This window comes from Fusarium poae, chromosome 1 (assembly GCF_019609905.1).
Source record: "Fusarium poae strain DAOMC 252244 chromosome 1, whole genome shotgun sequence".
NCBI lineage: Eukaryota > Fungi > Ascomycota > Sordariomycetes > Hypocreales > Nectriaceae > Fusarium > Fusarium poae.
Window position 1 is genome coordinate 11,474,823 of NC_058399.1, and position 14,706 is coordinate 11,489,528.

General features: G+C 42.3%; 7 protein-coding genes across 7 annotated transcripts; 2 read left to right on the forward strand and 5 right to left on the reverse strand.

Annotated features, from left to right (window-relative positions):
• Positions 1-824: 824 nt before the first annotated feature.
• FPOAC1_003731 (uncharacterized protein) lies at positions 825-1,992 on the reverse strand (the record flags this gene model as incomplete). Its single annotated transcript, XM_044848286.1, has 3 exons — positions 825-858; positions 917-1,548; positions 1,600-1,992. 3 exons carry the CDS (start codon positions 1,990-1,992, stop codon positions 825-827), a joined length of 1,059 nt encoding a protein of 352 aa, XP_044714202.1.
• A 354-nt stretch (positions 1,993-2,346) lies between these two features.
• Positions 2,347-3,312, reverse strand: FPOAC1_003732 (uncharacterized protein; the record flags this gene model as incomplete). Its single annotated transcript, XM_044848287.1, has 1 exon — positions 2,347-3,312. One exon carries the CDS (start codon positions 3,310-3,312, stop codon positions 2,347-2,349), a length of 966 nt encoding a protein of 321 aa, XP_044714203.1.
• A 399-nt stretch (positions 3,313-3,711) lies between these two features.
• FPOAC1_003733 (uncharacterized protein) lies at positions 3,712-4,635 on the reverse strand (the record flags this gene model as incomplete). The annotated part of the gene is made up of 1 exon (XM_044848288.1): positions 3,712-4,635. One exon carries the CDS (start codon positions 4,633-4,635, stop codon positions 3,712-3,714), a length of 924 nt encoding a protein of 307 aa, XP_044714204.1.
• Positions 4,636-5,370: 735 nt separating this feature from the next.
• Positions 5,371-6,180, reverse strand: FPOAC1_003734 (uncharacterized protein; the record flags this gene model as incomplete). Its single annotated transcript, XM_044848289.1, has 3 exons — positions 5,371-5,574; positions 5,636-5,802; positions 6,120-6,180. 3 exons carry the CDS (start codon positions 6,178-6,180, stop codon positions 5,371-5,373), a joined length of 432 nt encoding a protein of 143 aa, XP_044714205.1.
• A 560-nt stretch (positions 6,181-6,740) lies between these two features.
• FPOAC1_003735 (uncharacterized protein) lies at positions 6,741-7,778 on the forward strand (the record flags this gene model as incomplete). The annotated part of the gene is made up of 3 exons (XM_044848290.1): positions 6,741-6,992; positions 7,039-7,719; positions 7,773-7,778. The coding sequence occupies 3 exons, from the start codon at positions 6,741-6,743 to the stop codon at positions 7,776-7,778; spliced, it is 939 nt and encodes a 312-aa protein (XP_044714206.1).
• Positions 7,779-7,935: 157 nt separating this feature from the next.
• On the reverse strand, positions 7,936-10,110 carry FPOAC1_003736 (uncharacterized protein; the record flags this gene model as incomplete). The annotated part of the gene is made up of 1 exon (XM_044848291.1): positions 7,936-10,110. The coding sequence occupies one exon, from the start codon at positions 10,108-10,110 to the stop codon at positions 7,936-7,938; it is 2,175 nt and encodes a 724-aa protein (XP_044714207.1).
• A 1,356-nt stretch (positions 10,111-11,466) lies between these two features.
• On the forward strand, positions 11,467-12,851 carry FPOAC1_003737 (uncharacterized protein; the record flags this gene model as incomplete). Its single annotated transcript, XM_044848292.1, has 4 exons — positions 11,467-11,641; positions 11,698-12,365; positions 12,420-12,760; positions 12,821-12,851. 4 exons carry the CDS (start codon positions 11,467-11,469, stop codon positions 12,849-12,851), a joined length of 1,215 nt encoding a protein of 404 aa, XP_044714208.1.
• Positions 12,852-14,706: the final 1,855 nt, after the last annotated feature.

A 14,706-nucleotide genomic window follows, 5' to 3' on the forward strand; every position in this document is an offset into this window, starting at 1 on the left:
CCGACAGTTTGCAGTTGGCTCCCACGACTTCATCAGTCTATGGGATACTGGTTCTTGGATTGGAAGAGTGCTTTCCGCTTCTACGATGAGTCATTTTACAGATCGTGACAAGATCTCCTTATCGTTTTCAAAAAATGATTCTTCAATATTATATTGTGGTTATAATGATGATCCGCTCAGCTATGGAACGACGATCAATATATGGAGATTGGTCGGGGGGTTACAATCCAAAACAATACAACTACATTTTCCCTGCAAGATTCAGTCCTTTGACTCAGAAAGTTCTCTTATAACGACAAATGTTGGTACATTCGAGCTGGTAAAATATGGAGCACATTCCAGGGGCTATGCACTTAGTCAGGACAGGCAATGGGTCTCATGGCGCGACAGACCCGTACTTTGGTTACCACCCAGCTTTCGACCAGGGAAAGACCCTAGTTCCTTTGAGGTCTATGGAGGTCACAGAATTGTCATCGGCCTAGCCTCTGGCCGCATATTGTTCCTTGAATTTGATCCTGTTGGGCCAACGGCAGATTTGGGAGAACCATCCTTTCTGAAAGATCCATATGGCCATTTCGAAGAATCCAAAGCTACTTCTGCCTATTTTGAACCGTTAGACAGATATTGGTTGATTCCATAGCTTATACATTTATCAATTCGGCGGCTCTCGTGCACCTTTCCTGAGAAGGACAAATCATGAGGCGAATGAACAAGAGACTAGTGGGTTACCAAAAATTTTACAATCCTAAACTTTAAGGTACAGAAATAGAAAATCCCAGAGCTATAACCCTAAGAAGCATAAGCTAACCTAATAATTTCATCTCTTATGATTCCAGCGCATTTTGTCTGGTACCCTGACTGTAGCGTATAGTCAGTCTCTGAGACTAATTGATACAGGGGACATTAATTTCGTCACGCACTGAAGTCGATCAACTTCTTGACCGACTCAACAGCTGCCTGAGTATACTCATTCATATCCGTGTGTTCACCCTCAAGCCCATCAAATACCTCGACACTCAACCAACTCCTGAACCCAGTCTTGAGCACAGCAGCCATCATGTCCTGTACCGGCAAATATCCACCATCACAAGGCAACGGCCTGTAATCATGGCTCCATCTGGCTCGAGGTCTACTTCCATCCTCATCCTTGACGTTTTCAATTGGAGGATCCATCTTGTACGCGTCTGAGATTTGAAGGAGATAAATCTTATCCGCCGGGACGGTCTCGGCTAACTCTTGGAGGCTAGCTTCCCATCGCTTCTGGCGCTCTTCGGAGCTACTTGCTGGAGTGAGACCGTCGTTTGTGGTGGGGTCACCCCATTCGTATCCGGCTGTCTGGAAGGTATCGAGACAGAGACCGATGTTGGGCCTATCGGCCTTTTGGACGATTTGCCAGACTGTCTTCCATGTTGGAGCGTGGGTCGCCCAACACCAGTTTTCGTAGGCGATGCTAAAGTTCTTTTCGGCGAGAAGGTCTGCCAATTCTGCAAGGTCGGAGGCTAGGTCGTCGAAAGAAGACGAGATGCCTTCAGAATCGGATGAGCCGACCTATGAATGGGTTAGCAATCTGGTCAGAAGAGTGGTGTGTGGTTGACTTACCTGGAGGAGAGTTATGCCGGCAGCCTCCATGACTTTAATCCATCCTCTGGCTTTATCAAAAGCTTGTTGTCTCTGTTTGTCATGCGTGCCCTTCTTCCAACCTTCAAAGTTGGCAAAAGGCTGCAGCATCATGATCTTCAATCCGAGATCATCCGTCAATGATTTGATCTGCTTCGCCACATCGGCGAGGGTATCGTAATCATCCTCTTTCGGCGAAGAACCATTCAGTAGTTCCCCGTAGCTGATTATATCAGGCATGGACAGCTCAATTCCGTCAAAGCCAGCATTTCGGATTGCGTTGAATTTGTTGGGGAGACTTGCTTTGATCTTCATGGGGATGCTGCATGATGCGAATGAGATGGGGACCTCAGCCCCTTGGTATTGAATCACCATTTTGATTGAGTTAAAGGTTTATGTTACTAGTAGCAAAGAGTTGTGAGATGTAGATGTAAAGTTGATGGAGTTTATGAAAGCTACGATGAAAAGGGATCTGACGATGGTTGACGTCATTGTGACCGTCAACATGGGTCCATTATAATGCTGACCTTTGACGACAACTCCACGTAATTCTCGAAGTTGTACCTAGGTCAGCGGAATTGGAGCAAGCGAAAACAAAAATCGATAAGTTCAAATTTCAACAATATTCATTAATAAACAACTCTCATCCTAGACACTAGATTGGATTATGTTACACAACCCGCCTCAAACGATGACGGTATTCAACAGTGACGTTTCAAAAGTGGAACTTCAATAACCATTCCCAACCCTATCCTGAGGGACATTGTTCAACAATTCTTTTGCATATGCTGCAGCTGTCATGGCCGCGTAACCTTGCCAATCCTTGTTCTTATGAGAATCGGAGTAGTCGCAGATACCACGAACAACCAGGCAGGGAATAACATCCACAACACCCGCTGCTTCCATTTCGAAACAGAGGATATCCTTCTCTGTGGAGATCTTATCTCTCATCAACGCGTCGCGGCAAAGAGTGTTGCCGGAAGCTATGAGTCCGTAGTGGACGGAAGGTTCAAGATCACACCGCGTCCGTTCTGATCGATCAACCAAGCTTGAAGGGTCACTTCCACAGGCTTGGAGGCAGGCAGAACCATCTACTCCTGAGTGAATTACATCAGGGAGGTAGAGCTGGTCGGGGGTATCAGGGCGTCCGTATGCTTTTTGTAGCCTTGGATATTTATCCAGAGTGGCAATGACTGCATTGTGAAGCCGGGTACCTTTGGCGTTGTGCTGAGCTCGAAGCCGCTTTGCCGCTTCTTGGAATACCATAGGTGGCTGACTCAAATGCTGGGTGTGTTGGAAGTCTTGTTGTTGGATTGACCGACCAAAATCATACTGGAAGACACCACTGTGGTTATTGCTCGGTGTGCCCACGACAACATCCCCTAGACGGATATCGTTTTTGCTGTTCGGAGCGCCGCCTGCAACGCCGACCATCAAACAAGCACTGATGTTAGGGAAGCTATGTCGCATGTCTCCTGCGACCACGGCGGCCCTATTCAAGCCATACTGTCCTGCAGGGAGAACAGTGATGACCACATTATGATCGCCTACCCGACCAAGGGTGTAATGGTTATCATCACCTGGTGATCTGCATCTGGGTTCAGGGTGTCTTTCGTCCAGGAAAACTTGTGCAGCGACATATTCGGCTTTGAGGGCAGTGATCCAACCAATAGTGTAGACAAGAGGATCGGACATGTTGGAAGTGTGATTGGATTGTGATAATAGTGAAATGATAATGAGGGGATTATTGCCGTTTGTGTAAATGATATGGATTGTACTATTTGAGATGAATTGGAGAGAATACTGCCTCTTTTAAACCCAGGGATGTTTGATATATAGGACCTAAGCGCTGGATTGTTGAACGCTTGCGTAGCTGCTATGGCGATCACTAAGCGCCAGGGAAGCGCCCATCTGTAGCGGCGACAATGGGACGAGGCCTGTCTAAACAGGTAACATGATTGGACATAAATTCGTTTAAAGTTTAAGATGAAACGTTCCCCATAGAAACGTGCCGCTGCGCTATAAATAGCTTTGTCTTATCATAGCTTATCTTATCGTATCAATTACCAGCACTATCACTACCCTACACGGCACTCATTTAAATCCTTTACTTTCAAACTCCTTGTAGGTCCAGTCCCATAACTCTTCGCTAGCCTTGTCATCATCTAAAATAGCATCTTTATACTCTTTAAGCTTGTGATTGTAAAAACCACCACTCCTAACACTTTGTGAGTTGGCTGTGCTTGCCCACAATTGAGCCCTCGCACCAACGTGAACATCTGTCAGGAAAATAGATCCAAGTACACTAACCAACGCACCAAGCCAAGGTCGGCGCTTGCGGAAATCATCAAACAGACCCGTATTGACGACACCTGGATGAACCGCTACAAACTTGACAGTTGGGTACAACTTGCTCAGGGCGCGTGTGTGATAATAATCAGCGAGTTTGGATTGACCGTAGCGCGATAGGCTGGAAATGTCTCCAAGTGGAGTCTTGGCGCGAGAAAGGAGGATCCCTTCCTTTGGCGCTTGTTTAAAGAGCTCAGAGCTCATGTTGACAACTCGAGCGTCTCCACCGTGTTGGTCAGCCGTTTTGACAATGGTTGGGAGAAGGAGTTTGGCAAACAGAGCCGGTCCCATATAATTGGAACCAAACTGGATTTCGTATCCATCAGCTGTGAGACCTGCAGGGGTTGCCATTAACCCGGCATTGTTCATCAAGATGTCCAGTCGATCGGACTGGCCAAGAAAAGTGGTAGCACACTTCTGAATGGACGCAAAGGACCCCAGGTCCAACTCTAAAAACTTGATCTGGCCTTTGAAGTTTGGCACGGCATCCTGTATCTCCTTGATAGCCGCGTTGCCGCGCTTTTCCGTTCTGGCTGTGATAAAGATAGTGGAAGGGTTGTGTTTTGCCAGCTGGAGGGCACTCTCTTTACCAAGTCCACTACTGCCACCGGTGACGATGATGACTTTACCAGTCAGATCTGGGATGTCGTCTTTGGGGTTGAACGACATAGTGGAGATGGTTTATGATGGAGAGTACTTGAACAAGTAAAGGTACATGCAATTGATTTAGGGTTGAGGATGCATATTGAGTAGATGTGGGAAGTGTTAATGGCAATCAGGATAATTAATAGTCACCCTTGAAGCTCGCCATCAGGTCACAATGAGACTCAAGCTGCGGACTGTAATCACTTGAAAATATGCTTATTAACCGAGAATACCACTGCGGAGTACAGAATTATACTTTCCGCTAGTAGCTCAATTTTATCCTGGGGAGTTGGCGAAAACCCTCCGTCCGGTGGCCGAAGGCGCAATTGATTTGCCCGAGTTGTGTTTACTAATCGGACAGCATCCGTGCACAAGGGACTTTTACGTTAGTACAGCGAACCACTAATCCAGTTACGGTGCCATTCGCAAGCTTGAATTAAATCAATCTGTTTCATCCATTCGGACTGAGTTTTTACATATCCCGTACATCAATTTATATACACCTATAATGTCATATTGTAACACCTAAAAATAAGATCATCCTTATGCACACTCCAAAATATGTAATCTATTCTCTACTCTAGATAGCTTTCATCTGAATTGGAAACTGTAGCTTATTTCTTCAGGCTTCACCTTTGAAAATGAACGTGCTAGAGCCTGCATGATATCCACATTGTCCTTATACATACACTTCATGCCAGTCTCCAATGTCTGGACTTACGCCTCGAAAATCACCCAACAAAAGTCTCCAATGTCTCTTTAAAAAAAATCTTCAAACGAGATTCTTTCCATGTCGGGATAGAGGTCCTTACCGATCTGGTAGCCCAGATAACTGGCGTATTCAGGTGTGCGTTCTCCCATAATATCATATGACTTTTGATAGGTGTACGAGCAGTAATCTATCATCTTGTTGGGATCATCTTTAGATGCGGCAATACCATCTTCAATCTCATCGATGGTGCGCTAGCAGGTGAAATGTCAGCATATATCGTATCATAGGAAGTATAATAATATTCAAACGTACGTATTTTTGCTCAACTTGCTCGACCATGCCATACAGTTCATGCAAAGTCCGAAGGTCGGTGTAGGCAAATATCTTTTGGTTGAGGGTCCTTGAGTCAGCGATGATACGGGCAACATACTTGCTCACGTCGCGGTAATCAGTCCAGGTAGGAGGTACTTCGCCAGTACCTACAGTCTTTTGAGGCTATCGCCTCATCTTCATGGCTGCGGTGGCTTTCCTGACCACTCTGTGTGGCTGGTATCTATGCTAGTAAAGAGCAACGGCCAGCCATTTGTAAAACAATGGACTTGGTACGTGGGTTTAGCGCCTTTGGCACTATAAAGGCAACGTTTAATATCATAGAGAAAACATGGCAGAAGCAAGATGCAGGTGAAGTGTGTTTAGAACTTTCTACATGTCTTCGTAGTTTAGGATACAAGGCCCTATTAATATAGTATATACATAAGAAGAATGCGTAGTCTCAGTCTTGACGCCGTATTCTGACATTTGTGAATAATCGATTGGTTGTCCATCACTGTAAGACTCATATCGTGGTCCATGACCATGATAGCATAAAATGGCAATCGGGCTATAGTAATGCCGATATTACACTCCTGCGTGTCTGGGGGCTAAAACGTTGCTTATTAAGCTTACAATCTCGCATAAGTTTACTAAACTTCAACTTTCTTTATATTTAAAATCTTACCTATTTTTTATTTTATCTTATCATTACATAATGTCAAAACAGACGCGACTTTGCATCTTACCCTCCGGGGAGCTTAGTTACTACAGCTCAAAGGACCCTGTATCAAACTATCCCCATCTAAGCCTTGCGCCGTGTTGGCCGAAACTCTGCCATAATGACAGCTTAATTCTCAACGCTCCCAAGCTAAACTCGAGATCCCCCCTCTTACGACTCCCCGACGAAATTCTACAGTCAATCCTACAAAGTGTGGTGATGGAACCCCTGGAGTTTTCGCTCGGACATGAAGCGTATTGGGATTTATATTGGGATGACGATGAGAACCTAAATACCTTTGGGCCAACGAGGGGCTGGGCTCGCTATGCAAACATATATAGGCTTATTTGGGTCTGTAAGCGATTTCATGCCCTTGTGCTACCTCTCATGTATGAAAACGTGTCACTGGACGTTACGATCCATTGGCTCGATTGTCCACCCCAGGAAAAGCTCTTTCGCGATGAGATCCTGCGACGCCCCTTGTTGCAGAACTATATAAAGCATCTAGCAGTAAGCCACCAGTCATTGCACAGTCCTATTGTCAAGTTAGCGTGTGCACTACCTTGCATAAGCAAATTGTCTCTGGAACGTGTACGGGAGAGCAGTGAGAGTGAACTGTCTTTGATAGGACCGACCAAGGTAAGTGCTATTTGTGACCAGGAAGCATTACTTACAGCTTTTGTAGGACCAAGCAAGAACGGCCAACTTCACCAGAATTCAATTCCATAACTTGCATGCCCGACCAGAAACCGTAAAAAGATTTCTCGAATGGCCTAAGGAACTTCACGAATTTGTCGTTAATGACATGACCTACGACGGATACAACTGGGCCTATGTTGAGCCTGATACTTCATACCGCTGGAACCACAGACTCCTAGTTGATGTTTTGTCCTCGCAGAAGGATCATCTCAGGGTCCTCGATCTTGGCTGGCTGGGTTATGACTACGACCAAAATACCTTTCAAGTATCTGCCTTCCCTAATCTACAAAGTATGGCATTGTGTGTGGCCTACGAGAAACCTGACGAAATAGCCTGTCGGAACTGGCTCACGCCCTCCTTGAACACATTGATCCTTGACCTACATCAGAATGACTCTCAGGGCGGCCCCAGTTCCTTTAATTGTTTATCCAAGGGTTGCGTCAAGGCCATTGTATCGTTTGCAAGGATGGCAAGAGAATGGTCCGAAACAAGTGGCAGTGTCGTGGGTTTGAGAAGAATTGGTTTACGCGCCTACAGCAGAGGAGACACGGCATGGCGGGAGGATGATGAATTACATTGTTTGCACGGCAAATACGGTGAAGAAATGAAGACGAACCTCGTGCAATGTCTCAAGGATATTGAAACAGAAGGATTTGAGGCATTCTGGGTAGGTTACAGTGGGCGTCAGTATACTACTGAGATGATGGACGCGATGTGTAGGTGTGAAAGGAGTTAGAGCATTTTTATCCAGCCTCGACACTTGAGTAAAAAGTAAGCTACATTGATCATCGAATTATTGACATTAGAACTATATCCTTGAGAGTATATACATCCCTCCAAACCCAGCTACAAGCCATCTATATACTTATGCAAGTGCATATAATTAAAGTCTCAGTGCAATGAGAGCTCCAGCAATTAGTGTCCAAACCATGCCCTGATGTCTGCTTGCTCCTGAAGCAATTACTGGTGTAGATGGTGCCTCCCCAGGGGCTGAAGAATCGGCGCTGGGTGCTTGTCTCGTTTCGGTGGCAGTGGCCTTGATTGCAAAGGTCGTTGAGATGTCTTCTTGTCCGTGATGGACATCTGATGACACTGGAGGGTTCGCTGGGGCACCGGGTCCGTATGCGGAAACAGCTGTTGAGGAAGCCCCATTTCCTGTTGGTTGAGGCTCGTTCTCATTGGACTCTGCTGAGCCGTGGACAGGAACAGATGGCTGGCTATACTTGTCGTCGGGAGAGTTGACGTGTGACCCCTGTGTGGAATGAGGAGCAGGAGGCTGGCCATTGCTGTGCTCTGGTTCAGAGTCTCCGTGTGACTCTGCAGTAGGGGCGGGAACGTAAGGCTTGACATTCTTATAGCCAGGATGAGAGTTACCCGACGATGCCTGTGTAGGTCGAACAGATGGCTGGTCATACCCATGGTTGGGAGAGTTGCTGTATGATCCCTTCGTAGGTTGCGCCACAGGATAGCTGTGACCGCTAGCATCGACCTGATAACCTCCAATACATCCAGAAGGTAATGTAACCACGGGAGGTCCATAGCTTCCACCGCGGCCATCAGCCGTGACATATGTGGTAGTGATAGCTGTCTCTGGAACTACACCAGTGCTGCAAGTGACATACTCAACCATGGTCAGGTAAACAGTCCAGGTGCAGTCGGAAGTGGGGTAAGGTGTTGTCACTCCGCTCGCAGCTTCTGTCTTGATGGTAGTAACACCAGAGGCTGAAAGTGTCTTGGAGCCATGCTGTGTGGTTTCAGTAGAAGAATCAGACACGGAAGCATCTTGAGTGTAGGTTGTCTGAGTCTCAGTGACAGTAGTTGTCGAAGACGAAGGCAGAGAAGAAATATCGTCACTAGTAGTGAAGCTTGACAGAGATGTTGATACGGAAATATAAGTATCCACAGCTGTCAAGGAAGATGCTGATGAAGTAGAAGCAAGAGCTTCAGCGCTAGTAACAGAGCTTGGCGGGGATGTCGACACAGAATTCTGAGTCTCCGCCTGCGTCTCCGAAGTCGTCAGAGCAGATGCTAATGATGTAGAACCAGAATACTCAGAGGCTGAAGTAGATTGTTCTAATGTTTGAAGGGTTGTAGCAAGGGAACTCAGGCTATCGGTGGACAGGGTCGTGGTCTGTATCTCGGATCCCGCTTCTGTGGATGTTACCTCAGCGGCCGAGGTCTCAACAGTTGACGTCTCGTCGTCGCAGTCATCAGTTGATATCTCGATACTAGCAGTACTCGTGTATTGCGAGTCTGAAGTGGTAATAGTAGCCAGAGTAGAATCTTGAGAAGTTGACAAGGACTCTGAAGAAGCTTCCGATGTTGTTACAGCAGATGCAGTTGTAGATGCAACTTCTGCTGAAGAAGTCTCTACCGATGAAAGTTCTGTCGATAGAGCCTCTCCTGTTGATGACGTCTCTGTCGAAGAAACGTCTGATAACGTAGCCTCAGTGGTCAACGTCTCAGTGGACGAGTCGTCTGTTGAAGAAGCCTCCGATGTCGCGGTCTCAATAGATGAAGTGGTAGTCGCTAAACCTTCTGTTGATTGAACGTCGGTCGATGAAATCCCTTCTACCGTTGACGTCTCTGTTGAAGAAGCCACGGTTGATGTAGCCTCGACGGATGAAGTCTCAGTAGACAGATCTTCTGTTGACAAACCCTCAGTAGACAAAGCCTCTGATGATGTCAACTCGGCAGATGTCGTCGTTTCACTTCCCGGTGGTAACCTGATAGCAATATCGTTACCAGTCAATGTCCTAGTGCCTTGGTAAGAGTTGATCAAAGCACAGTCACCGCTGCCTGCCAAATACAATGCAACGGCACAGATTGGGACATCATCGCATCTTTCCACACAATCTTGAAATTCATCTCCGTCAGAATAATAGGCAAAGATGTTTCCATTAAGTGTAGAAGTATCGCAGAAAATTTCGAATTTAACACCGTTGGATCCGGTATAAACATTGTCGGACAATTGATTGCAGTTTGAGGCTGCTAGTGCAGCTGGGACGAGAGATAGGTTCAGGACACAGAAGGTCCCGAGGCGCTTTGACAACTTCATGTCGAGGAATTATTCAACGATTGACGGGAAATGGAGACCGGAGGAGAAAGTGAATTATTTTCAACAGCGTAAACGTCCCAGATATTAGGAGTTCAAGAGAGTTATTTACATGCACCTCGCTCTAGTGTTGCCAGTGTTTAAATTATGAGGCGTATATAAGTGGGCCAACCGTTGTTCGCCTGTGTCTTTTCTGGTTCTGGACTTTCTGTTTCGACAGGGGATTTCTTTCTTAGTCCAATTGACTCATTTTCATTGGTAGATTTTTGATGATTTGCGGCTAGCCAGGGGTTTGGTCCAGGGGTCGTCATGTCTGCTGTCAATCCAGAGCCACTCATAATTCCTTTTTGAGCCAAAAGCTACCAATAGTTCTACCAGCTAATGCATGTTGGTGTTCAGCTTTGCGGTGAGAATATCAATAGTCTCCAATTAAACGAGGCCAGTAACAGTCGGACTCAGAAGGAGACAAGGTCTAACTTTATCAGGTTAGAAGTCTAATTTCAACCAGTCATAGATGTCAATTTGCTTCTTATTTAGTTCGCTATAAGAAGTTAGGTTTGCGCCTGTTTTGATGATTCAATTTTTCACAAAAACCACAATGCACCTTGAATAGACATTAGGGAGCTTAGTACTTCGAGGTCCTCCATCTTTGACGTACCAGTGATGCATTGGTCACTGACCGTGCCTGTTCATCTTTGATCTGCTGAGCTTGTTCGTTATTGGTGAAACAGTGAAACAGGTCATGTCAATCGGACATGGGCTGTGGTGGTTCCGAAAGTCTTACCGACTTTAGCAAAGGCAGCAGACGTTTTGTCAACCAGCACATCCCATAGTCCGACGAAAACCGTATTAGACCACGGAGACTATCTTCAGGGTGTCAGAAGAATTGGCCGCCAGAAGCATAATAGACAAAATTAGTAGGCTAGCTTATGCTCTTTAGGCCAAACCTCTTAGGCTGTTTATTTTTATACCCTAAGACCCAGGAGGCTATCTTTTATGCTACCCCGTAGACTATTAACACACATAACATCTCGGGCTCCACTATCATCACACCTAGGTCTTATGTCTAGATGATTTATCAGCATGAGACCCGTAGTGGCAATCAGCGGATCCCTAGAAAAGCATAAGATGGGTATGTGATTGATTAAATACGTGTGGCTCGGCCGAAACGCGGACGGACCTAGGTTAACGCCACCACTGCCTAAAGTCTGAATCAGTCTGATTCCATGCCGTAAACAAACGTAGCGTGATCCACACTGCTGACACGGGAAATTCTACTTATAAGTAGTTTCCAAGGCATCAACAACTTACCATTCATCATATCTAGAGTCACATTGAATTTCTGACCAATTCGTTACCATGACGTCTCACATTGAGCAACCGTTGACACTGAAAAATGGCTTAACGCTGCCAAACCGCCTAGCCAAGTCTGCCATGGCAGAGAACTTAGCAGATCAGGATCTTTTACCAACTGATCAAATCTATACTGCTTACAAGACCTGGGCCAGCGGCGGCTGGGGACTTATAATCACAGGTATTCTCGATTCTCTACTTTGAATCAACGGAGCTGTTGCTAACTGACTGCTGCAGGAAACGTTCAAGTTGATCCTCGCCACCTAGGTCAGCCTGGAGATATCGCCAACAATGACTCCATTGACAGGAGCCGCATTGTTGAAAGCTGGAAGAAGTGGGCATCTGCTTCCCGAAGCGGCGGAACTCCAACTGTGGTCCAGATCAGTCATCCCGGTCGGCAATCGCCAGCCGGCGCTGGTACTAGAGGGTTTTTTGACAAGACACTCGCTCCAAGCGCTATCCCTCTGCGACTCGGAAGAGGTGTGTTCGCGGCCGTTATCTCCAGATTGCTGTTTGGAACGCCAAGAGCCATGACGGTTAAGGAGATTCTGGATATCCAGGATCGCTTCGTCAAGACTGCAGTCCTCGCTGCTGAAGCTGGATTCGACGGCGTAGAGGTACATGGAGCACACGGATATCTCCTCTCACAGTTCTTGAGCCCCAAAACCAACCAGCGGACTGACGAATATGGGGGTTCAGCTGGAAAGAGGGCAAAGATTGTAGTGGACATCATCAAGGCTGCCCGCAAGGCTGTGCCACCAAGCTTTACAATTGGTATCAAGTTCAACTCAGTTGATCACCAGTCTTCGCAAGCCCTGGAGGATTGTATCGAACAGCTCCGTTTAATCACAGATGCTGGTATCGATTTCCTCGAAATCAGTGGTGGAAGCTATGAAGAGCCAATTGTGAGTCCCTCTCTACCTTTCAGTCAGTGGTTCCATCACTAACTTTCTCCACAGGGTGTTGCCGACCCTGACAAAGTCCCAGCCGTCAAGAAAGAAAGCACAAAGGCTAGAGAAGCCTTCTTCCTTGACTTTGCGACAGCCATCAGAGATCAATTCCCTGGCCTTCCATTACTCGTCACAGGCGGGTTCCGGAGCCGTAAGGTGATAGAAGATGCTTTAGCAAATGGTTCGCTCGACATTGTTGGTTTAGCGCGGCCAGCCATGTTGGATCCCTCTGTACCGACAAATACACTTCTGAACAAAAACAAGAAGGACGAAGAGGCACGAGCTATTGCTGTCTCTGTTCCAACGCCTTGGCTGCTGAAGAAGATTGGCAATTATATCATCGGCGCTGGGTATGAATCTGTGAGTTCAATATCCCCTAAACATGAAAAGGTGCTAATATTTAATCTTAGGCTTGGTATGGAAAGAAGATTAAAACCTTAGGTAAATCGTAATGTGTTGCAATGGAGAGTGATGTGTATATGGGAAGATGTCGGTTGATAAGAGTTGAGGTTACTTACTCCTCTGCATCGGGCGCTGTAATATTGTTAGCTGACCAGGGGCTTGGAGCTTAGATCCTATAGCAGAGAATCAGTGTAATTTTACACTGTCCTTAAACCCTGCGATATTTATTAAAGAAATAAATATTATAATAAATTATTTTATTTTTAATATAATAATTTTTAAAATATAAATTTTAAAATATATTTTTAAAATTAATTTATAAAAAAATATAATTTTTAAAATTAAATATTAATATAAATTTTATTTAAAAATATATATTATAATTTATAAAATTAAAATTATAATAATTATTATAAAATTTTTTATTTTTTTTAAAAATTAATTATTAAATATTTATTTATTAATATTAATATTAATATTAATATTAATAAAATTATATAATTATTATATAAAATAATAAATTTTAAAGTTTTTATTAATTTTAATTATTTATTAAATTAAAAAATTATTTATAAAAATTTAATTTTTATTATTAATTTTATTATTATAAAAAAAAATTAATAAAAATTATTTAATATTTTTTTTTATTTTAAAAATAATTTTCTTATTAATATTTAAAATTAAAATATTATAAATATAAATAATAATTAAATTATTATTTTTATTATTTTTAATTATTATAAAGGGCTAAGTCTTAATAAGTTATTATATAAAAGGGAGGCCTTATATTAAGCTATTTAAAATTAAAAAGAAGAGAAAAGAAAAAAATAAAGTTATAATAAGGTTACTATAAGAAAACTTTACTATTATATAGGTATATAAATTATTAAATAAAGGGTTATTTAATTAATAAAGGTAAATTAAGTCTAGCTATAATAGTATAGGCTATTATAATATAGATTAATTCTTTAAATATAGTATAGCTATTAATAATATCTCTTTATTTTTTTAAATTAAAGCTAATAATAATAAGGTTATAATATAATTAGCTTTTATTAATAAAGAAAAATAAGCTTTTTTAATCTTATAAAAGCCTTATTATTATTTTATTACTTTTTAATATTTATATTTCCTTTTCTTTATAATTTATAATTAATATATAGGCTATATAATCTATAGATATCTTTATAATACTATTGCCTTAATTTCTTTTTTTTTTCTTTTTTTTTTTTATATAATTATAATTATATAGCTACTTTATTTTTATTATTTATAAGGGGCTAAGTTCTAATAAGTTATTATATAAAAGGGAGACTTTATATTAAGCTATTTAAGACTAAGGAGAAAAGGAAAAGAAAGAATAAAGTTATAATAAGGTTACTATAAGAAAACTCTACTATTATATAGGTATATAGACTATTAAATAAGGAGTTACTTAATTAATAAGGGTAAATTAAGTCTAGCTATAGTAATATAAGCTATTATAGTATAAATTAATTCTTTAAATATAGTATAGCTATTAATATTATTATAACCTTATAAACTTATAATATATTTATTTTTATTCTTTTTAATTAAATTATATTATCTTTATTTATACCTCTTTATTAAAATTATCTTTTTTTATTATAAATTTACTATATTATATCTCTTAGTTATTTTATATTAAGCTCTTTTTATTTTTTTTATTTTTTTTATTCTTTTTTAAATTTACTTTTAAATAAGTTTTTTTTTAAGTCTTTATTAAGTTTATTATTAATTTCTTTAATATAATAAATTATTAAAACTGCCTTAATTATATTATTAAATAGTATTTAAATCTTTTTATATATATTAAGAAAAAAAGTAAAAATTATAATATTAAAACCTTCTTTATTCTTATTTATATTACTAT